This window comes from Panthera uncia, chromosome E1, assembly GCF_023721935.1.
Source record: "Panthera uncia isolate 11264 chromosome E1, Puncia_PCG_1.0, whole genome shotgun sequence".
NCBI classification, from domain to species: domain Eukaryota; kingdom Metazoa; phylum Chordata; class Mammalia; order Carnivora; family Felidae; genus Panthera; species Panthera uncia.
In genome coordinates, this window is record NC_064814.1 from 8,706,164 (window position 1) to 8,729,450 (window position 23,287).

The 23,287-nt window shown below is 56.7% G+C and overlaps 3 protein-coding genes across 4 annotated transcripts in view; 2 read left to right on the forward strand and 1 right to left on the reverse strand.

Moving 5' to 3' along the window:
* Positions 1-6,571: 6,571 nt before the first annotated feature.
* Positions 6,572-8,139, forward strand: SP6 (Sp6 transcription factor). The gene has a single exon (XM_049637517.1). The coding sequence runs from the start codon at positions 6,770-6,772 to the stop codon at positions 7,898-7,900; it is 1,131 nt and encodes a 376-aa protein (XP_049493474.1). The 5' UTR covers positions 6,572-6,769; the 3' UTR covers positions 7,901-8,139.
* Positions 8,140-14,737: 6,598 nt separating this feature from the next.
* SCRN2 (secernin 2) lies at positions 14,738-18,503 on the forward strand. Of its 2 annotated transcripts, XM_049637507.1 has the most exons (8): positions 14,738-14,831; positions 15,175-15,348; positions 15,593-15,774; positions 16,367-16,566; positions 17,017-17,232; positions 17,371-17,536; positions 17,638-17,818; positions 18,082-18,502. In XM_049637507.1, the coding sequence occupies exons 2-8, from the start codon at positions 15,175-15,177 to the stop codon at positions 18,238-18,240; spliced, it is 1,278 nt and encodes a 425-aa protein (XP_049493464.1). In that variant the 5' UTR covers positions 14,738-14,831; the 3' UTR covers positions 18,241-18,502. The 2 variants fall into 2 exon arrangements, with proteins under 2 accessions (XP_049493464.1, XP_049493463.1); XM_049637506.1 differs by lacking the exon at positions 14,738-14,831 and having other exon boundaries at positions 15,264-15,774; positions 18,082-18,503.
* Positions 18,504-18,871: 368 nt separating this feature from the next.
* LRRC46 (leucine rich repeat containing 46) overlaps positions 18,872-23,287 on the reverse strand; it is a 5,179-nt gene continuing 763 nt past the window's right edge. Inside the window, 7 exon segments of the mRNA XM_049637521.1 lie at positions 18,872-19,234; positions 19,236-19,357; positions 19,655-19,803; positions 20,162-20,231; positions 20,425-20,534; positions 20,812-20,858; positions 22,018-22,126. Of these exon segments, the coding sequence (XP_049493478.1) occupies positions 18,989-19,234; positions 19,236-19,357; positions 19,655-19,803; positions 20,162-20,231; positions 20,425-20,534; positions 20,812-20,858; positions 22,018-22,126 (853 nt within the window). The 3' untranslated portion in view covers positions 18,872-18,988.

The following is a 23,287-nucleotide window of genomic DNA, read 5'->3' on the forward strand; positions in this document are numbered from 1 at the left end:
GTGGACTTGGCTGAGCTGAGATCTGGGGGCGAAGGGGGGCGGGGATTCACCAGTTAGTAGATAACCAAGGGCTTCATTCTGAGAGAAAAGACACGGGCGAATATTAATAGACACATAAGGCACACGCTTACCACATGGAAGTTCATCCGCGATAGAAGACCCACAGAGGTAGTAAGGGAGAAACCTCTGTACATGTCCTGTGGGGAACTCCCTTTATGATGGAGACAGGACAGACACCCCACACTCAAGCCCTAAAGGTACACACAGGCACCATGGGTACATCCCCCCTCCCCCCGCCCAGCATACAGATATACTATCCTCATCTGGGTTCATCTTCTAGACTAAAAACAGATGTGGATGCCAGTGAGAGTTGGATTTGTAATAGATTTAGTGTCCCGTATAGTGCCTGGCCCTAGGTAAGCCCTCAGTAAGTGCTGAATGAATACGGATGAATGAAAGAGAACCATTTGGTCCCAGCTCTGGACTCTGCCCAGTTTCCCAGGAACACAGGAGAGCAGGGTGGGAAGAGGGAAGGATAGGAGGAACGTGTTGGTGTCCAGGATCATTAGTTAGCAGGTTTCCGAGTGCAGCCTGAAGGCGGGAGTGGAAAGTGGAGAAGAGCGAACAATCAGGAATTAGGAGATGGGGGGGGGGGGGGTTTGGTCCCTGCTCTGCTTCTGACTTTCTGTGTGACTTTGAGCTACGTGCCTCCCTGTTCTGGGGTCCGGTTTCCCTACCAGTAAAACAAGGACTTGCATTGGACAATTGTTACGGGCAGATCAGCTTTAATACTTTCGTAGGTCAGTCTCCACAGAAGGACAACTGAGATTTAGAAAGGACCCCAGATATAACCGTGACTTGTCCCCACAATCCAAGATGGGACCCGTTTGTCCTATTACAGTCGGGATCATGGATGGCTTTGATAGGGAGATCAGTTTAAGAATGCCACCCCCTTCACCTTCTGCATCTAGGGGAGCCGGACTCTCTGGGCCATCACTTCTGCCCTAGCGAGGCCAGATGGAGTAGCAGGCAGAACAATGGCTTTGGAGCCTGACAGATCTGGACTCAGTTTCCTTCTCTGGCTCATTTAACAGCTCTGTAATCTTGGGCAGTTCATTTCACATCTTTGATCCTCGGCTCCTCATTTGCACGATGGGAATAATAATAATAGTGACTTTGCTGCATGCCCGTGAGAATTAGAGATATTTGTGGGAAGCACCTGGAGCATAGTATATGCTCAATAAAGACACGGCAGCTATGGTGTCCACGGGGACTAGTGAGGCTCCTCCGGGTACAAAATGATTGCTGATTGCTGACCGTAAATGAGGTGTAAGAAGAGGGGTAGCAGGACTGGAGATTTGTGGCAACATCTGTCTATTTACGTCTTTGGGGGAATGACGAAGAAGGCTAGAAGTGGCCCGATTCCTGGGCAAATCTCAGTCTGTGTGGGAGACGACGTGGTAAGCAGCATTGTTCAATGTTGAGAAGACGTAAGAGTACCGGGCAGTGGTTCTGTTAGCAGTCATATCGACATCAGACCACGGGCACCGTTTAGTAGGAAAACGTCTGGCCAGTGGGAAATGGAAAGGACTGGACCCAGAAGAATGCAAGTAGAGGGGGACCTGGAAGAAAGACAGCACCCCGAGTCAGAGGCAGACAGCTAGGCAGGGCAAGAAAGCAGGATGGCTGAATTTTTCTGAGAGGACTGGACTGGGACCCTAGGTGGCCGCCAGTCAGGGTGGGGTGAGATTAAAGGGGGCCTGGGGTGAAAGTGGGGTGGGAAGTATGCTATCCAGGGGCTGGATCCCTTTCTCTGTTGCTTTCCAGGGAATGATGGAAGGAGCCAGGAAGATAAGATAATCTGGTGCCTATAAATAAATGGGAGGGTGGACTCAGATCCCTCAGCAGAGGGTTAGCACCTTAAGAGCAGTAGCTTCAGGAATAGCCAGAAGGCCAGCGGGCTGCAGGGAGGCGGAGGCAGAGAATACCTATGGGTAAAATCAGACTTAACATAGAAGCCTGAATCACAGGTTCCCTTCTGGACGTGACTGTGAACTGGGATGCAGACCCAAATTGCAGAGATTTGCAGGCTGAGTGAAGAGAGATAAAACCATGTTGATAGAGAGTTGTTGATGTTGCAGTGGCCACAAAGACCCAGAGCAGTTCTAGAGAGTTCTACATCACAGGGGTCTGAGTGTCCAGAAGAAGGAAATTCGACTGACTGGAAAGTATGATCCCTGACATCCCGCAACACCCCGAGGCTCCCCAGGAGCTTGTCTTTTACTCTGCAGGGCAGCTGCTCTGCCTGCATTTAACAGAGGAGGAAACTGAGGCTCAGAGTGACTTAACCCACGAGCTCAGCTCAGCAAGTACAGGGCTGGGGCTACAATTTGGGTCCACCAACTCCCAGTCCAAAGATCTTGTGAATATACCTTAATCCAACGAACATTTGCTGGGAACCTACTTATTTAATAATTACAACCACATCTTCCCTTTTCTGCGACCTTACCAGGGGACCCAGGGGCTACGTGTTTTAGGTACATCAATTCCTTTAAGCCCCAGGAAAGTCTCCCAACTTGAACTCAGGTTGCCCAGATGAGGGAATTGAGTCTTAGAAAAGAGGGAGATGGACAGAACGAATCAGACCTTGACTCTGAATCTAAGAACGTGTGTGTTTGGGGAGGGGGCGGGGAGCACACAAAGACTGATTTTCAAGTGGCTTGTGGATTCAGTTTAGCCGTTTTATAGTGGCACTTCCAGCGTGTCCCAAACGGAAATTCGAGTCTAGTAAAGCAATAGTGGCGGAATCGCGGCTGCAGAGGTGAGATTGAATCAGCCTAAACTTTGGTGCTGCTGTGCCTAATAAGACTGTAAAGACAAAAAACGAAATTTAAAAGGCCGATGGCAAAACGCGTAGGGAAAGCCAATCGGCGCAACGAAGGAAAAAAAATATATATATAGATATATATATATATATATATATATATATATATGGAAATTGATCAGAATTCCGGTGCGAGAAAGGAGTCGCTTCGGGAGGTCAAGGCGGCGGGTAGAGGAGGCACCAATCACCAATCGGGAAGGAAGCATCGGACTATCCGGGCGGGCGCGCAGGCCAGCCCGGCGAGGAAGAGGGAGGAACTCCTCTAACCACCGGGCGTTCCGTATCCCGATCAACTGGGACCTTGAGAGTTTTTCGGTGGGCGCCGTGAACGCCCTGAAATTTTGCCAGAATGTTGCCCTGTGTATGTGCATTTTTTTTCCTCAAAGGAATCCCAGACCCTTCTCCAAACTTCAGAACCTTGGGTTTAGACAGTCAGGTGAGAATCGTGGCAAGGGGTCGCTCAATTCTTTCCAGAAGTGTCCCTTCCCAGGGCCATTCAGGAGCCTGCGCCAGCTTTCAGGGCTGGGTGCGCGGGGGGCAAGGGTGGCAGGGCGTATGTAGGCTGAGCAGCTCCCGGACGGAGGGGGTCGCGTACTTGAGAGATGGTCTTAGGAGGTGCTGGGGTTGCTGCCCAAGGGGAGATGGGGAGTGGGGACTGAGGGGGTTTGGGAGACGAATAGGGGAAGGCAGACCCGGGCAAGTTGGGGAGCAGGGGAGTAGGGCAGAGGAGAAGAGGAGTCCACCCCAAAAAGGCGAGTGGCCGGAGAGGGGGGGAAGCCAGAAAGGCAGGGCGAAAATGCCCGGGGAGGGTGGTGGTGGTGGAGAGGAGCGGCGGAGAGAATGGTGGAGGAGGGCGACAGCCCAGAGTTCTCACGGCCTAGGCCCGAGGGAGACCGGACACAGCCTTGGCGCTCAGTCCTGTTTCCTTTTCCTCTCAGTACCCGGACCGCGCTGCCGGGCCGGGCGGGTGGATCGAGCGCCCTGGAAGCAAGCGGCGCTTGCTCCCAAAGGAGTCTCCTTTTCACGCGGAGAACCCGCCCCCTCCTCCAGGCCCCCAGGGTCCGAGTCCTGCTTCCCCCGCCACCCGGAGCCGGCTCCGGGGCAGTTTTCCACCCGAGGGGCGTGTCTCGGAACCTGGGGAACGCTCCGCCCAGGACCCCCTCCTGAGGACTGGAGGGGCGAGGGAGGAGCGAGGGAGGGGCGGGAGGCGACCTAGTTAGCGAGCCCGCCCCCTCTCCGCCGGCCGGGCCTCGCCGGGCCTCCCGTCCGGCCGAGCCCGCAAGGGTTAAAGGCGGCGGCAGGTGAGGTGGGCGGGGCCGCGGACACGGGGAAAAAGGAGCGCAGGGCAGAGGATGAAGGCAGAGAGCGCGGGTGAGTCACGGGCGGAGCTGGCCTCACTCGCTCGCTCGCTCCCTGGCTCCCGCCCGCCCTCCGCCCTCCCGCTGGCCCTCCGCCCCTCCTCCGCCTCCCGCTGCCCGCCGCCCGCCGCCGGGTCCGATCGCGGCCCCCGCTCGTCCTCGGCTCCTGCCCCTCGCCTCCGGAGAGCCCGCCGGCGCGCGGGGCCCATGAGCGCCCGTGGGTAGCGCGCCAGCCAGCCGTGCCCGGAGCCCGAGCGCAGCCTCCAGGTAGGAGCCAGGGTCTGGGCGGCCAGGGGTGCGCGATCCCGGGCTCCTCTCGGAAAGACGCGCCGCGCACTCGCCACAGCCTCCCGTGGCCTTGGGGGAGGTGGTCCTAAAGAATCCGAGGGGCTTGGAGCCCCGGCCGAGTGAAACCTGGGCGGAAGGGCGAGACGAGGGACCGAGGAGGCTGGAGACCGGGGAAACTGGAGCGACTGGGACAACCGGAGGACTGGAGCCTTGAGGACTGAGAGTACGGAAGTCCTGACCACCTGAGCGCCGGTGATCGGGAGAGGGAGGCGGCGGAAGGGGGAAGAAGGGTGTCTCTACCCGGCTTCCTGCGTTGGGGAGCGGGAAGCCGGGAGTGCGCGCCCTGCTGTCTCCCTTCCCGAAACTTTGCAGGCAGGCCATGGCATCCCAGGACTGGACTCCCTGGCCCTGTGTCGGGAGAGGCCACTCTGGAGCCTGGGTTGTTAGCTTCCCCACCCCCCCGGTCCCTGGGGCAGTTCCCAGACGCCAAAAGCTGTTAGGGTCCCAGGCCTCTTTGCTCCCGCCCAGCCCCTTCTGGGCTGCCCCGCCTGGGCCTGAGGCTCCATTCCTGCTGCTTCACCCTTGTTCCTTTTTGGTGGTAAGGCAGCGTGAGCCTGAGTAGGCGCCCCAGTCCCCCTCTCCCTCCCTCTCCAAAACTACCAGGGACACCTCTTTGGTCCCAGAGGCCAAAGGTGGTAGGGTCAGCTGAACCCTGCTGTGGGAAGAAGTCCCTGCCCTAAACCACTGCACCTCCTCCCCCACCATCAGAGAAGGCCAGGCACACAAGCCCGACACCTGAGGCACCAGGGCTCCCAGGCTTTAGAGAGGTGGTGAGAGAAAAAGGACTTTCAAGTCACAGATATGTGGTTAAGAAAGAGAGAGGTGGGTATCTTTTGGTTCCCAACGGTGTAGGGAAAGGGTAACAGACCAGGAGTCCGGAGACCTGGTTCACAGAGGTACATAAAGCATGCATTTGTTGATTGAACAAATAAATGAATGTCTGTTCAAGTCATTTCTCCAAATGCTGCCTCAGTTTCCTCTTTTTTTTTTTTTTTTTAATAAGAGGGTTGGCCTGAAGCAGTGATTCTCAGTTTGTCTGTATATTAGAACTGTCTGCAGAACACCTAAGAACGATCCAAGCCTAGAATGCACCCCCTTATATAATCTCTTGGGGTAATTCTTCTCAGTGTCTGTGATTCCGGCTTTCCTTGTTGCCCTCCGCTGTCCCCACTTCGACTCTGCATCCCGTAAGGGGGTGACAATTTTACCTTTCAGAGCTTGCTAGTAAGCTCTTCTCTCGTTGACCCCCTTCTCTGGGGAAGCTGACCCCTCCCAGCTTCACATCTGGGTCTCCCCCGGATTGGAGGAGGGCACAGGTAACAGCCAGACAGCCAGCTGTGTGGCTGTGTGGGTCAGGACAGGAGAGGAAGCTTAACTTTCTCTGGTGGGGAGAAGTCCCCTGGTAATCAACACTGAACCTGCACCCCAGGGAGGTGAATTCCTGCCTGAGGGAGAGGGGTGGGGGGCCAGGAATGGAAGTGGGTTTGGTGGAGCCATCTGGACAGAGAGCGGAGGGCAATGGTAGAGAACAGTGAAATGCTCTTCCTCATTGGACATGCCTCAGGGGCGGAACGAGGTCTCTTTCCCCAATATCTCAGAACCTGCTTTGAGCTTTGGAAAATCAGGTCACCTCAAGCTTTGAGTTTCAGAAACAGACCACCTCCCTCTCCTCATCTGTGTCCTGAGTTAAACTAGGGAAGCTGAGGTGGGTGTAGATCCTCCATTTGGGCTGGAAGCAGGACTGCAGAAGGTAAACGCCACACTGCCCTTTGCGCTGGTCTGGGCAGATAGGGTGGGGATGGTTTTAGCGGGGAACTGTAGGTGTATCTGACCTACCAGCCTGGGACCAGCCCAACTGTCAGGATGAGCTGGGCCCCATAGGAGGGATCAGCTAGGAGAAGGTAGACTCCCCCGCCTTGGCTGAGAACCTCACACCCTCAACCCTTCCTAGCACTCCCAAATTCTGTTAACTGGTCGTTAGTCCCCACTCGGAGGCGTGCTCCTCTTTTGCAGCGGCCAGTCCCAGTCGGGAGAGGAGCAGCTTGCGGGGAGGCCGTCTGGGTTAGGACTGAAAGTGACTTGGTTACTTTGCTCACTTCACCTCCTCTTCGCCTCCTTTAGGTCCTACCTGAGGTGCCCCTGACCATCCCTGTTCCCCACCCCACCCCGGATCCCGGCAATGCTAACCGCTGTCTGCGGCTCTCTGGGCAGCCAGCACACGGACGCGCCTCACGCCTCCCCGCCGCGCCTCGACCTGCAGCCTCTCCAAACATACCAGGGCCACACGAGCCCGGAGGCCGGGGACTACCCCTCCCCGCTGCAGCCTGGAGAGCTGCAGAGCCTCCCGCTGGGCCCTGAGGTGGACTTCTCACAGGGCTATGAGCTGCCGGGGGCCTCCTCTCGGGTAACCTGCGAGGACCTGGAAAGCGACAGTCCCTTGGCCCCGGGACCCTTTTCCAAGCTCCTGCAGCCGGACATGTCCCACCATTACGAATCGTGGTTCCGGCCAACTCACCCAGGCACTGAGGATGGCTCCTGGTGGGACCTTCATCCGGGCACCAGCTGGATGGACCTCCCCCACACTCAGGGCGCGCTCACCTCGCCTGGCCACCCCGGGGCGCTTCAGGCTGGCTTGGGGGGCTACGTCGGAGACCACCAGCTTTGCGCACCGCCTCCCCACCCGCACCCGCACCACCTCCTCCCAGCCGCCGGAGGGCAGCACCTCCTGGGGCCTCCCGACGGGGCCAAGGCCTTGGAAGCGGCCGCCCCGGAGTCCCAGGGGCTGGATTCCAGTCTGGACGGAGCAGCCCGGCCCAAAGGCTCCCGGCGGTCAGTGCCCCGCAGCTCAGGCCAGACCGTGTGCCGCTGCCCCAATTGCCTGGAGGCGGAGCGACTGGGGGCTCCGTGCGGGCCCGACGGGGGCAAGAAGAAGCATTTGCACAATTGCCACATCCCGGGCTGCGGGAAAGCCTACGCCAAGACGTCGCACCTGAAGGCGCACCTGCGCTGGCACAGCGGCGACCGTCCCTTCGTGTGCAACTGGCTCTTCTGCGGCAAGCGCTTCACGCGCTCCGACGAGCTGCAGCGCCACCTCCAGACCCACACGGGCACCAAGAAGTTCCCCTGTGCCGTCTGCAGCCGCGTCTTCATGCGCAGCGACCACCTGGCCAAACACATGAAAACCCACGAGGGCGCCAAGGAGGAGGCTGCCGGGGCGGCCGCGGGCGAGGGCAAGGCCAGCGGAGCGGTGGAGCCCGCCGGGGGCAAAGGCAAGCGGGAGGCCGAGGGCGGCGCGGCTCCCTCCAACTGAGCTCCTCCGGTACCGCCCCCCCCCCATTGGTCTCCCCTGGGGGCATCCGAAGAGCTTTCCTCCTGGCCTGATGCCTTTGGGGGGCGACTTGAGGAAGAGGGGAAGGTGGTTATTTATTGAGGGGGAGGAAAAGTGGTGCCGGGTCGGGGAGACGGGGCGCTAGGTAGGGGTGTTTTGGTCTCGGGGCCGGACGAAAAGTGGCTAGGCTGGGGGGAGCTGCGCATGCCCCTCTGTCCCCCCCCCCCTTCATCCCTTATTTTGCTCCTGTCTCCAGGCTCGGGGGTTGGGGTGGGGTACCCCTACCGCGGCTGGAGGGTGGAGGGGACCTGCTGGAAGAGATGGCGCGTCCCTGGAGCAGAGAGGAGTGGGGCCGCCCCGGGCGCTGAGGGTAGTTGTCTGGACACGTCCTTAGCGCCTGGGAACCGGGACATAAAAGCGCCTCCGGACCCGCCCTGCGGCCCGGGTCCCTTTCATCCCGCTTTTTAGTGCTTCTGTCCCTATGGTTTCCCGAGGGAGAGCTGAGGTGGGGTAGGGGAGGCAGGGGTCCCCCTTAGGGAGCGGTCTCTATCTGGTTGGGAGGGTTGTTGCTGTAGAAATAACTCCTTTGATGTGCCTCCCGGTTAACCCTTCCAAACCCACTCTGATGGGGCCATGAAGGAAGAGAGGAAGCGGCCAGAATCCGGGACAGCCTTGCAGCCAGAGCTGTGGGGTCGAGGGGAGAGCTAGACTGGGAAGGGGGAGGGCAAAAAAAAGTCCCCTTCTAAAAGGAGAGAAAGGGATTTGGCGGGGCAGTGGAAGGAGCTAACCCCTTCCCTCTCTAACTCGGATTCAGTCCTTAACTCATGGTTTTTATGAAAAATAAAGTTCAGTATAGTCCACATTCCCCATCTGTTACCTGATGTAGGTTTTCAAAACAGCCAGAAGCCCCCACCCTAGAATTGATGTAGGTCCCTCATCCCAGGTCACCCATCATTTGCTTCTCCCTTAGGGACGAGAGGAAGAGGGTTACTTGGTTGACCAGGGAGTAGGTGAGGTGTCCCAGCACAGGGACCTACAGTGGTCCCCACTTGGAGCGGAGGACTCTGCCTCTGCCCACCTGCTCACTAAGCCCCAGGTCTTTCTTTGCTCTGCCCTTTCCTTTCTCTGCTGCCTGCAAGACTGGCCCCTCCTATAGAGTGTGTGTTAGAAGGCTCCTTTCTCCCCATTTTGACTCTGGGCAGGGGGACTCCCTTTGCATATGAAGGAGGTGTTCTCCTAGTGGAAGGGGTCTGTCTTCTGAGGTGATATCCAGGAAGCTGTTCCTGTCCCCTTCTTTAGATGCTAGAAATACATCCTGATTGTGATCCTGGAGTGGGGACTGGGGAGGGGAAAGCCTAGCAGGGGCAGAGCCAGAGTCAGGCAAAGGGAAGGAAGCTGATGGGGGAAGGATCTGGAACTAGCGGGCTTTCCCAGGCTAGAGGTAGAGGCCATTAACATTCCCCCTGACCTCCCCTTCCCCCTTGCCCCTCTTTCTCTACCCAGACCCCTATGCGAGGATTAGTTGTGTATTGATTTTTAAGTTATAAGCAAAAGGTATTTTATTTAATATTAGGGCATGTGTGTGTGCATGTTGTTTGTACGTGTGTGTGTGTTTCTCTACTGAGCCTGGGGTCTCCAGCTAGAGAGACCCCACCTTGTTCACCCCGTCCAAGGTCCTAGGACATAGGCCCACAGCGTCTCTTCCTCCCTTAGGGATGCTGGAGCCCAGTCCCCAGGACTGGGAGCTAAATGGGAAGTGGGTCTGGGGTCTGGGTAGGAATATGTGTTTGTGTAAAAAAGGGAGCCCTTCTTAAAAGGGACAGGGTGACTCTCCCTGAGAGGCTCATGGGCCTGGGGTAGTTTAAGAAGTAATGTTCTTTCTTTTTGCTCCCTCTTTTCCCTACCTCTTGCTACCCCAACCAGAGGTCCCTTTCCTTGCTGAGAGGGTTGGGGGCAGGAGAGATCTGGGAGCGCCTGCAGGCTGCCTGGGCAGGTGGAGAGGGGGGAGAGGGAGGGCACTGTGGGTGTGGGATGCCTTTCTCCTCCACCCATCGAAACCAGCCACCCCCTCCTGGTGCCACCAGGACAGTGTTCCCCAGTGACCATCCTATGGGGAACTCCTGAATGGCTGTTCGAGGTTGTAGGGGGACACCGATGTTCCCCCTACGGAGGCCTTGAGCTCCAAGGGTGCCGGTGCGGGCTTCGGATAGGTTTTCTTCTGCTCCCCTCCTTCATAGATCTAGGTTGCTTGGCTGTCTGCCCCCTTCTAGGCAGCCCCCTAGAGGAGAAATGTAGGATTTTTTTTTTCTTTTAACTGCTGTGAACCCACTTTGGGGGCGGGGGGAGGAGGAGGAAGAAACAGCCTGTGTTTTTTATGCCATAATAAAGTCATCAACCACATCATTGCTTCATTTGTCTTCCAGCTCTGGTTTCCTTTTTGACTCAGTGTCCCTTAGCAGTGAGGACGAGGCCGGCTGCTGGGCGGGGTGGACACTTCCCTTTGATCCTGCAGCCCTGCGCAGCCTCACCTCCCTTTGTTTGGGGCAGAGCTGAGCCGATTGAAGAAGGGTCAGATCCTTCCCTGGAGGTGGCTAATGCCGAAGGAAGGAGGAGCTCCCTCAGGGTTGATAGCTGGGCTGACTGTCCCTCCCTGGGGGATAAGAAGGTTCTAGATATTTCCTTCCTCCACATATAAGCCCTCTCTTTCCCCTCCTCTGCCAAGAATGCTGGTTCCCTGCCTTCCCAGGGAGAACCAGCCTCTGGAGCCCCGTCACCCCGCCCCCGTGGGGGTGTGATCAGTCCCTCTGGCTGTCAGTGAGGCGGGGGTGACTGACAGCGATTTCTTCACCCAGGATGATCCCTATCAGGGACAAGGCGATGAAAGGCAGCCAAGATATCTGATGGGCTCCCGCCCAGCTGGAAAGTATGAGGGAAGGATCCTACTGCAACTCTCAGCTAGAGGGCCCGCCACAGTTACACAACCACAGTGTGCACAAACGCACCCTCACTGGACCCATCGGGCATCCTTGGATATGCAGAAATGCCCATCTGTATACACTTTCCCGGGCTGCCCAATTTCTGGTATTGCAGCTGGTGCCTAATTCATGTGCAATGAGAAACAAACACCTTATGACTCCAGAGCCCCAAAGCTAGGAAGGTTGACAGAGGATCGATTTGGGACTCCAAAAGGGCAGGCCAGATTACCGTGTAGTTTTACCTTCCCATCCTACATTTTGGCCAAAATTATTATCTTCCCTAGTGGGATTCCGGTTTCCCCCATTCCACCCCTAGCCCAATTTCCTGGAGCCAAATCTGGTACCCAGATTGGCCTCTCTCATCACTTGTTTGGGAGAATCTGGAGTCACAAAGTTTAAGGCCACTTTGGGATATGGGGGGCGGGGTATCAGAATGATTTAGGGGGTGGAGCTGGAAGCAGACTCATTTTGGGGGGAGCAACTGTTTATTTTCTCTTGCTCCTGGATTTGGAAGCCTGGGAAGAGGGGCGGGCACACAAAGTTCCAGTGATGGTGACCTCATGCCCATCCGCCCCACTCCTTGGGGTGCTTCTTTTGTCTTCCAAGAGGTTGGGGGCGGGGGGAAGTTAGACCCCAGGAGCCTGGTGAGTCCTCTCCTCCTTTAGCCCGTCGCTGCCCCCAGGGACAGGAGGGCAGCTGTGGGGCCGGCTGGGCCTGTCTGGGCAGGGCCAGGGCCAGGGCCACCCCTCCTCCCCTCGCAGCTCCTCCTGCTGACCCGCATTCTTAGCGGGGGCCTTTGGTGGGGCTCTGATGTTTGCTCACTGGCTCCTATCGGCAGCAATGCTGCTTGGCTGGCCTGGCCCCCCTGAGGGAGCCCAAAGCCACCATTGATGCCTCAGATCTGGTGCCCCCACAGGGATGATCCTGGAGGGGCCGGGAAGGAATTAGGGAAGTCAGACCATGTGGGCTGACCCTTTGGGCAACCTCTCTGAGTGGCCATCTGCTGTCTTGGGAGGTGGGAGTACAGGCCTTCTAGGGTGTTCCAGTGAAATCAGGAATGGGAAAGTGACCGAGCCGCAGGCCGCCTGGGAACTGCAGCCTGGGGCTGCGCTATGGTCCCGCGGACACACACTGCCCCACCGCGGGCAACAGGGGAAGTGCAGGAGTGGAGCTGGCTTTGCGGCAGGCTGCTCCGGGTGCTCATGTTCGTCAGCACGCAGCCTGGATGTCTGCTTCTGGAATGACGTCCAAGGGCAAGCTCACAACCCCTCCCCGACAGCGCACCTGAAGACGCCTTCACTTTCCATTAATTCTGGTGAGCCCGACTGCTCAGCATGTTAGCCGTGCAGGTTTGAAAAGAGTCTCAGGATCCAAATAGTCTGGCTGTTTCCGCCTGGTAGAGGGCATATTAGAGTCACCCATGGAGTTTTTCAAGACACCCTGATTCATTTTCCAGCACCCCACCAAGGTATGCCCTTAGGGACATATTAGAGCAGCGCTTCTCAAACTTGACACTAGGGGTGGTTTTTTAAAAAAAATAACTTAAAAAAAAGTATTTATTTATTTAGAGAATGCAAGCAGGGGAGGGTCGTAGAGAGAGAGGGAGAGAGGATCCCAATGCAGAGCCTGACGCAGGTCTCGAACGCACAAACCTTGAGGTCATGACCTAAGTGGAGGTCAGACACTTAACCAACTGGGCCACCCAGGCGCCCCTGTGCTGGGGGTGTTGTTAACATACTTCAGATTCAGTAGGTTTGAGGTGGGGCCCAAGATTCTGCATTTTATTTATTTATTTATTTATTTTTTTTTTTAATTTTTTAACTTTTTTTAAATTTATTTTTGAGACAGAGAGAGACAAAGCATGAACGGGGGAGGGTCAGAGAGAGAGGGAGACACAGAATCTGAAACAGGCTCCAGGCTCTGAGCAGTCAGCACAGAGCCGGACGTGGGGCTCGAACTCACAGACAGTGAGATCCTGACCTGAGCCGAAGTCGGATGCTTAACCGACTGAGCCACCCAGGCGCCCCAAGATTCTGCATTTTTTTTTTAATTTTTTTTTCAACGTTATTTATTTATTTTTGGGACAGAGAGAGACAGAGCATGAACGGGGGAGGGACAGAGAGAGAGGGAGACACAGAATCGGAAACAGGCTCCAGGCTCCGAGCCATCAGCCCAGATGCCTGACGCGGGGCTCGAACTCACGGACCGCGAGATCGTGACCTGGCTGAAGTCGGACGCTTAACCGACTGCGCCACCCAGGCGCCCCATGGATTCTGCATTTTTAACAAGCTTTCAGGTGATGTTGATGCAGGCAGTCTGTGGACACTGAGTAGTGGAGTATTAAAGTATTATGTTGTGCTGTGGGAGTCACGTGGTTGAAAACTAATGCCTCCCCTCCCTCCCCAAACCATGGCTGAGAACCACTGATCTACTTCAATGCCATCGTTTTGCCACTGGGGAAACTGAGGCCCTCAAGGATAAAGTGACCTGCCCAGACAGCCACTGCAGCTCCATAGCAGATGCAAGACAAGATGCCAGTGTTTAGAGTTCCAGGCGATGCTCTTCCCTGCCTCCAGCCCAGCTTCTAGGTCGATTCATCTTACAAGTGGCAGTCCCCCTTCTGAAAATGAAGCCCACCTCCTTGGGGACAGCTTCCTCTTCAGAATCAGCCTCAGATACCTACAGGCAATTAGAAAGTATCTTAGATTTCAGCTCCCCCAACACCCTTATCTGGTACACCTGCCCACAGTCGGCCTCCTGGGGGAAGCCATGGCCTCTGTGCCTTCATTCCCATCCCAGGAGAGACCACAGGCTGGGATGCTGTGGCCAGGGCTCTGAACAGCAACCCTGACTGTTTGGCAGGATGGATGTGGGAGAAGTAGATAATCTGCAGTATCTCTCCTGTCCCCATTTCTGGAGGGCTTCATAGAGCAAAAAGGGGTGAGATGCGTTTGCTTAAATGCTGGTAATGGAGATGCATTATAGAGGAAAATGACCTGGAAAGCAGAACATTTGGGATCAGAGTCCAAATCCCCACACCGGTATGTGCCCCCTTGGCCAAGACTTCTCCTTTGTTGTTTCAGTTTCACTATATATAAAGGCACAAAATCTTTGGACTAGAAATTTCCAAATTTCCTTTCAAAGCTATTTTCCTGTGAGTTTGAGCACTGTGGGCCAGAATCTACCTTTGGGGAGTCAGATGGGTTTTGAGCATATGTGCATTTAAAAAATGCATTACAGGCGCCTAGGTGGCTGGGTTGAGCATCGGACTTCCTCTCAGGTCACGATCTCGCTGTTTGTGGGTTCGAGCCCCGCGTCGGGCACTGTGCTGACAACTCAAGAGTCTGGAACCTGCTTCGGATTCTGTGTCTCCTTCTCTCTCTGCCCCTCCCCCATTTGTGCTCTGTCTCTCAAAAATCAATAAATGTAAAAAAAAATTCTTTTTTAATGCATTAACTTAAGTTATCCCTAGACCTCCTTCCCTGTAACAATCTTTCAGATCTTATGCCCTGGGGGGGAGGTAGGGCTAGGTTGCACCTTTGTAATTGAAACCAGGACGCTGCGAGCTGAGGTTTTTCCTCCGGATGCCCCAGTAATCCGCGCTCTCTAACAAATCTGGCCGGTTTTTCTTTCCTCTCTTTTTACGTGGGTTCCTTTCCACCTGCAGATGCCTCTCCCCATGGTGCCTCGGCTGGAAGTGCCCGTGAGCCGTCCGAGCTAGGAAGGGCAGGCGGACGGGCAAGGTCTCCCACGCTGCTGCGCTCCAAGAAGTAGTATTGGCGCGCACCCTGGTGGAAAACCAAGGAACTGCAGGCGCCTGGTTCCGGCTCCGCCCCCCGGGCCAAAGCCTTCCAGGTCACCTGTGAGCCTCCGCCCAATGACCCGAAGCGGAGGCGGTGGCGCCCGAGACTAAGCCGGGGATCTTGGAGGGAGACAGGGTGAGGGGCAAACGGTATTGGGGAGGCGAGAATGTGGACAGAAAAGGGGCGAGGGAGTGGGGTGGGGTGGCGAGGGAGGTGGTCCCGCGACGGCACTGGTGGGTCGGGCTCCCAGTTGGGCAGGGCCCTGGGAGCTTGCGGTGTGCGCCCGCCTGCTGCCTCCCAAGCCTGGAGCCTGGGCTGTGCACGCCGCGCATCGAGTGTGTCCAGAACCCAACAGCAGTGTCTTCCCTGAGTGCCTGTTTACACGTGTTGGGAAGGGGGGGCTCCCTAGGGCTGAGCTCTGGCCAGGATGGTGGAGAGGCGGCGTGAGGGGGACACATGCACCTCCACCTCTCCCCAGATGGCTTCGTGGAGCTCTGACACCCCGTGTTCCTGCGATTGCTTTGTTTCCGTGCCCCCGGCCTCGGCCATCCCAGCTGTGATCTTTGCCAAGAATTCCGACCGACCGCGGGACGAGGTGCAGGAGGTGGTGTTTGTACCAGCAGGCACTCATGCCCCTGGCAGCCGGCTCCAGGTGGGTTAGGCCTTATGGAAGGGGCGGGAGGTGTGGTCGATCTAGGCAGTCTTCTAAGACCCTCCTCCTCTGCGCCTCGCACCTGGCAAGTCCCCGGATGTGGTGGGAAGAGCGTGACCTTCCAGTCTACCAACCTGGACCTGGCCTGTTGTTTAGCTGCTGTCCACCTCGGTTTCCTCATCTGTACAATGGGAATGATAAAACCCTTTCTGAATGGACTCCCTCTCTCCTCCCTTACCTGCAGTGCACCTACATTGAGGTGGAACAGGTGTCAAGGACTCACGCTGTAATCCTGAGCCGCCCTTCTTGGCTGTGGGGGGCTGAGATGGGCGCCAATGAGCATGGTGTCTGCATTGGCAATGAGGCAGTGTGGACCAAGGAGCCAGTTGGAGAGGGGGAAGCCCTCCTAGGCATGGACCTACTCAGGTGCGGACCCTGCCTTCCCTCATCTCTACACACTGAAAGGCTGAGAGCCGAGGACAGACCCAGGCCATCCTCCCCTCCCCTCAGCTAGATACACCAGGGCCTCCTCCTTTTCGTCCCCGTTGCCCGTCACCAGAGAGGCCGCCCCTGCTCCTCCTCTCTCCTGGCCCCATCGCCACAGTCTGGTAAGGAGCTCCCGAATGTGGCCGCTTCTGGGCCTCTCCTGGCCCAGAAATAGGGCAGTGGTTTCAAATTTCTTTTTTAAATAGGAATACTTTTTTTTTTTTTTTTTCCCCTCCCAACTGAAATCTCATATGGAGTCCCGATTTACAAAACCAGTAAGAGCAGAGCAGCTCTGGTTGAAGAGAGGCTGGGGAACTCGGGCCCCTTCTTTCTCTGAAACCACGTTTGAGGCCTCTTCCTGGGACCCTCAGAGAAGAACTTGAAAAACACCCGCCTAACTGCGCTTTCATACAACCAACGCTGGCGGATTTTTTTGTGTGACTTGGGCCTCTCTGGGCGCCTTCCGTCCGTTGGAGCTTCCGTCACCAGCCACTGACGCTGCGTTCCCCTTCCGTGCATCCCTTCATGCCAGGCTGGCTTTGGAACGGAGCAGCTCTGCCCTGGAGGCCTTGCGTGTGATCACAGACTTGCTGGCGCGCTACGGGCAAGGGGGCAGCTGCCGGGAGGACCCCACACCGTTCTGCTACCACAACACATTCCTGCTGGCTGACCGGACTGAGGCGTGGGTGCTAGAGACGGCAGGGAGGCTGTGGGCCGCACAGAGGATCCCGGGTGAGAGCCCAGCGCCGGGGCTCGCCTCCCAGAGCTGTCCCCTTTTGCCAGCCTCGGGAGGGGGTGGGAAAACCCTGGGTGAAGGGCAGGGCGGATCCACGTGCAAACTTCTCACTGGCAGGCACACCCAAGGAAGGTGGGAAGTGAGCCCAGTGGGGAACTTCTCTCCCCACTTTACCTGCTTAAATCCTCTTGTACTTGAGCTGGCCGCCTCCTCTGGGGAGCCTTCCTGGACTTCCTGGTGGTCAAGTTTCCCCCTTATATGCAAGCACGTGCCTTTTCATCATGTGTACCACGGTTGCAAGCTCACATTCATTTCTGTGATCATTTTGTCTGTCTCCCGCTCCACGGGGGCAGGTCCGTTCTCTTCACCATCATCTTCTTAGCACCTGGCACAGAGTAGGTGCTTAATGACAAATGAGCCACTCCCCTCCCCCTACTTCTCCACAGAAGGGGCCCGTAACATCTCCAACCAGTTGAGCGTAGGCACGGACATCTCGGCCGAGCACGCAGACCTTCGGACCCGTGCCCTGGCCCAGGGCTGGTGGGATGGGCAGAGCACTTTTGACTTCGCTCAGGTCTTCTCCCTGACCCAGCAGCCTGTGCGCATGGAGGCTGCCAAAGCCCGCTTCCGGGCCGGGCAACAGCTTCTGCAGCAGCAGCAAGGTCAGTGCGTGGACGGCGGTGGGGTGGGGGCCAGGAGGGCCACAGTGGTGCCAGCCTCTCTCCTCTCCCACAGCTTTGATCCAAGGCCAGAGGTCCCCCTTCTGCCTGGAGGGCCCCTCAGCCTGTCCTCCTTCGCAGGGGGCATCACGGCAGAGGTGATGATGGGCATCCTCAGGAACAAGGAGAGCGGCATCTGTATGGACTCTGGAGGCTTTCGCACCACGGCCAGCATGGTGTCCATCCTGCCCCGGGATCCCACACAGCCCTGCGTCCACTTCCTCACCGCTACTCCAGACCCATCCAGGTGAGAGGAATGGGGGCGGGGAAGGCGGGGGAGAGGGTGCCAGGCGGGGGAAGATCGGGGGGATGTGATAACCTTTGTTCCCTCCATCTCTGTCCCGTTAGGTCGGTGTTCAAACCTTTCATCTTCGGGGCGGGGGCGGCCCAGGCCCCCCAGGTGCTGTCCCCCACTTTTGGAGCACGGGACCCTGTTCGGACTCAGCCCCGATTCCAGACTCAGGTGGATCGCCGGCACACCCTCTACCTCCGGCACCAGGTGGCCCTGGGGCTGATAGAGAGCGAGCAGGTAACCCTCGGGGAATAGGGGCTACTCTGGGGCCATGACTCACTTCTCCTGCCCCCAGTTGGGATTCTGGAAATATGAGGGGATCCGGGAGGGGAGGAGAGACTCCAGAGTTGGGGGGAGCGGAGTCTTTGCCTTCAAAGCCAGCTGCCCAGGAGAAGACCGGGTGCCCTGTCCTTCCTCCTGCTTGTGGCAGATGGCAGGCGTCTCCCCTCCGTCCAGAGGGAAGCCTGTCCCTGGGACCCATCTCCACCTTTCCTGGGCAGGATCGGGGGCAGCAGCTCCGGCAGAAGCAGCGGGATCTGGAGCAGGAGGGCCTGGAGGCTGCGCGGCGGCTGCTGGCTGGGGAGCAGGTGCCACCCCCACAGGAGCTGGGTGGCCTCTTCCAGGCCTTTGTGGAAAGGGAGAGCCAGGTATATGCCTGAGCACCACGGGGCCGGGGTAGGCACAGGACCCCAGTGCAATCCCTTTGCTCCCCTCAGCCTTGTTTTGGGTGGCCAGCTCGGCCTTTGCCTCAATAAAGTATGTTATTTCCCTGTTCAGTGAACTTGATCCCAGGTCTGGCAGGGGCAGGAGAGCCAAATGAGGGCAAAGGACAGCCCTGAGCTGGCTACAGGGCTTCTGGTGGGCTTGCCAGGCAGCATAATCTTCTCACTTGGGTGATGGAGAAGGTTGTGGAAGGGGCCTGTGAGGAGAGGTGCCCCCCCCCCCCAGGTGTGTGAGCGTGTGTGTGCAAGAGATCACGCCTGGCACAAAATGGGGCTACTATCTGGGGAGAATTAGAACCGCGGGGTTTTGGGTCCTTGGCTTGAGCCTTGGAAGGGCAGTCCCTGGGAGTGGCAGTGAGATGGCATCTTCCACAAGGTGATGCCCACTCAGGACCCAGGAAGCTGGGGGGGAGGGGTTGAGGTGTGCCAGCCCTTTGGGTAGTTCCCAAAAGGTCAGACACGTGTTCTTTAGAATCAGGTTCTGTGTTTCTGTGACTGTTTCCCACTACCCTGACGGCTTGCTTCCCCTGAGATGCACCCCCCCAAGTGACATGAAAGACGCATTCAGGGCCTGGAGACATTTTTTATTGGGGTGGGCTCCTGCCACAGGAGAGGGGTCTGAGGAGACCCTGTTTCTTCCCCATTCCTTGTTCCTGTGGCATTGCTGATAGGGAGGGACTGCACTTCATTTCTTGACTCTTTTGGTCACCATTTTGGTTGTGCTGGGGGCCCCAGCCAGTGAGGCCTTGGGGGCTGTGGCTGCTCGGGCCCCCTTCTTTGCCTGGACAGTGCTTTGCTGGCTGGCAACCAGAGGGCAGGGTTTCTTGGTGGCAGAGGTGGCTTGTGGCAGGGAGGCGGGCTTGGGGGGTGTCTCCTTCCTCTGCGTGGGAGTGACAGAAGGACTGCCGTCCCTAGCCAGGGCCCCCCCCGGGCAGCTGGGGGAGGTCGGTGAGGGCGGGCTTTGTCCCCATCCTCAGGAGGTGCTCCGTCAGGGCTGCCTGCTGCCTGAGTTCCTTGTGTCTGCTCATCTCCTGCTTCAGCTCCTCGAGGAAGCCTGCGAGGGGCCAAGATGGGAGGCGGCAGATGGCCTGGCAGGACGGCCCCTGGGCTGAGGTGGGAGTTCTCTGGCTGACACTCTGCCCAAACTAACCCTCTGTCGGCCCTAATGGGGAGGGTGAGTCGCCTGCACGCCAGGCTGATACCTGGCCCCGGCTGTACCATGCTCTGACCCAGATGCTGGTCTGGGCCTGGGGCCTCCTCCCTCGCCCCCGCTGCTATCTTAGCTTCCCCAGTGCCCCACAGGGCAGAGGTGAGTTCTAGGGAGGGCGCAAGCCTTGGAAAGCCCGGCCACCTCGCTCTGTGCAGAACGGACCACTCAGCTCCGGGAACTCCTCGTCCTCGTCGCTTGAGTCTTTATCCTCTTCGTCCGAGGCCCAGCGCTCTAACACAGGCTGCTTGTCCAGGTCCAGGAGCAGCGGCAGGGCTTCTGTCACTAGCTCCCTGCAGGGCAGAAAGGGCAGAGGCTACCCAGGAGGGCGGCCCCGGGTGGGGGGCCTGGGAGGGCGTGCAGGCACAAGCCATAGGAACTGCACCCAGAGGGGTGGTGTTCACAAGCTGGGAGACGGGCCTGCGCTCGGCCCCAAAGAGCTAAGGGCTGGCTCCATGTGGACCTCTGTGGGGGGGGGGGGGGGGGGGGGGTGGAAGAGAAAAAGCGGCCCACTTGAGCTGGGGTGAGAGACGAGAAGGTGCCATGGATGGTGACCCCAAGTTTGCAGGCCGAGAGGGAGTCCGTGTGGAGTTAAGAATACGAGGAGCTCAGCCATCACCCCATTTCTTCCCACCCTCAATGGATCTTCACCTGTACCCATCCCGGTTGGTGCAGCTGTTTCCACTCAGGTTGAGGATGAGAAGGCTCTGCGGGAATTCATCTGCACACACCAAAGAGAGGGCAGTGAGGGTCCCATACCCACCTTCTGGCCCAAAGCCACTGCCTCTTTTCCACCTCCCAGGACCCCCAGAGGCTTTGCCGCCAATACAAGCATAGGGAGGTGGTGGCAGAGGGGAGGGAGGGAGGGTCCTGCCCAAGTCTTAGCCCGTGAGCCGGGGCAAGGACATTCCTACCCAGCTTCAGTGTTTCTATCAGGTTCTCTGAAAGGTCCAGAAACTGGAGATGTGGGAGGTCATGGAGGTTTTCCACCTGCCTGATTTGGTTTCCTGCCAGAGACAGGAAGCTGCAGGGGAAGGGAGGAGTGCAGAGACAGAGCTGAGTCACAGAACTGCCAAAGGAAGGGAGGAAGGCAGCAGGCACTCGGGGCCCCTGGCTGAGCAGCCACACAATGGATGGGGACACATGGTCTTCTGGGGTGAGAGAAGCAGAGTGAGGCTTGCGGGGTCCTGAGCTGACCAGACGTTGGGCTTGGAGATGTCTGAGCCAGTCAGTTCTCTGGGGTGTCCCCGTGTTTCCCTCCCGACCCCCTCCCCACGGGCCTGAGCCCTGACCCCACATACCGCAAGGAGGGGATGCAGGCCAGGTTCTCAATTCGCTGGATCTTATTCTGCAGAAAGCAAATGAGTTGGGAAAACTAAGCAGACCATGTCTGCTCTTGCAGCTGGAGGGCCGGCACCCTGGGAATAATCACCCCACTCCCGGAACTGGAGCTGTCACTACCTCGAAATGATTTGCTTTCTCTGGGTGGATGGTTAGGGGTGTAAACTTAGGGGCTAGATAAACTTCATTAAAGTATACCCTGCTCACCCCACAACCAAAGAGTGACCTGGAAATCAAGAAGGAAACCAAGGGGCCACGGGGAAATAGGAAAAGCCTTGGTGGTGGCTTATGTACACGGAGGGAACAATGAACATATATTACTTTGATTTTGAAGGTTTCTGTGAAGAAAGGTTAAGGGCACTGGATATATTCAACCTGGAGGAGTTGAATATGTATATACAATCAACCAACCACCCACTACCACCAGACAGCCTTCAGGGTTCTAAAGGATGCAGAGGAATCTTCTGGTTCCCTCTTTCATTTCCTCAAAACAGGAAATGCGCTTGAGCTATAGAACACGGGAGATTTAGGGTAGACACCAAAAAGAACTTCTAAACCAAGAGAAGTATCTGACATACACAAGAAAAACAGTGATTCAGGAGCATGCTCAGGATATCTTTTGGGAGGATTGGTCTTTCAAGAGAATTCCTGATTCATCTGGGAACATTTTCTTTTCTTTCTTTCTCTCTTTTTTTTTTTTTAACGTTTATTTATTTTTGAGACAGAGAGAGACAGAGCATGAACGGGGGAGGGGCCGAGAGAGAGGGAGACACAGAATTGGAAGCAGGCTCCAGGCTCTGAGCCGTCAGCACAGAGCCCGATGCGGGGCTCGAACCCACGGACCGCGAGATCGTGACCTGAGCTGAAGTCAGACGCTTAACCGACTGAGCCACCCAGGTGCCCCAACATTTTCTTTTTTTAAAAAGATTTTATTTTTAAGCAATCTCTACCCTCAACCTGGGGCTCAAACTTACAACCCTGAGATCAAGAGTCACATGCTCCACTGACTGAGCCAGCCAGGTGCCCCCTCTGGAACAGTCTCAATGAAGGTCTGCCTACCTGAACACCAGGGAATGGGCAAGATGGCCTGACTGGTTGCTTTCACATTAAACAGACTTGGTCCACAGAGGGCAAGGGGGGAGGGAGAGCAGGAGGCAAGAAGGTACCGCTTGCAGATAGAGGCTGTGAAGATTCTGGAGGCCCTCGAGGTTGCTGATAGCAGTAATCCCCTCTCGGTCCAGGCGGACAGTCTGCAGTTCAGCAAGAGTGTGAAACCTGGGGGAACAGTCAGCAGGTGGTGTAACAGATCCCACTTCTGTGGTCCCTTGGCAGGGAAGATGGGAGGGGGTAGGAAAGGGTTTTCAAGCTAAGTGGCTTGGCTGAGATGTCAGGACTTCTTGACTCATGAGGCAGTGTCCAGATCATGAAACCAGGTCAACCTGGAGACCTGGATCTCGATAAGTAGCACCGGGAAGAATCAGAGGGTGAGAGGAATAGGACCCTTGGATTGGGAACTGGTTGACAGCTTACGGTTCCCAGAGAGACTCAGGGGCCAGGGAAGGCTTCCCTGGGCCAGCTCAGATGGTGGAAGCGGGCACTGGCACAGGGATGAGACCATCTCTGCAGGAACATCCTTCCTCACTTCCCTTTCGAGTGGTCCATGGAAGGAAAATCACTTGATTCATCCACTCATTCATTAATTCCACAACATTTACTGAGTGCCCACTGGAGACAAATGAGAGTCCCTGCCCATCACTATTAGGGAAGCAGGCCAAACATCTAGGACAAGTGGGTGACAGACACATGAAGGGACTAAGGGGGTACATGGACTGTGCACTGAGTCCTCAATAGGGGAGCAGGCAATGCTTCCTGGAGGAGGTGACGTACAAGTAGGAGTTAGCCAGGAAGGTGAGGGGGGATGAGGAGAAGGCATTTCAAGCAGAAGAAACAGTATGTGAGAATCCAGGCCTTTTCCAACTTTAGTTGCCCATGAATCCCTTGGGGGTCTTGTTAAAATGTAGATTCTGATTCAGTAGGTCTGAGGTGGGCCTGAGAGTCTTCATTACTAACAAGCTCCCAGGTGCTCAGCACCATCTGAAAAGGTGCTAAGGTGTGAGAACAGAGGGTCTTGGAGGAATTGTGGAGAATGGCAAAAAAGGCAGCAATGGTCAACTCATGCTAGGGTATTTCGATTTTATCCTGGAAGTACTAGGGAGCCAAGGAAGGTTCTACCAGGGAGTGCCTGATCAGATTTGTCATTTAAAAGGATCACTTTGGCAACCATATGGGGAGCCTGGACTGGGGGCAGGGAAACTGATGAAGAGTTCATTGAGAGGCGATGGCTTACTTAAGAGCCTTATTCAAGGCAGTTGAGCAGGCATGGTAAAAAGAAGGAAGGAAGGAAGGAAGGAAGGAAGGAAGGAAGGAAGGAAGGAA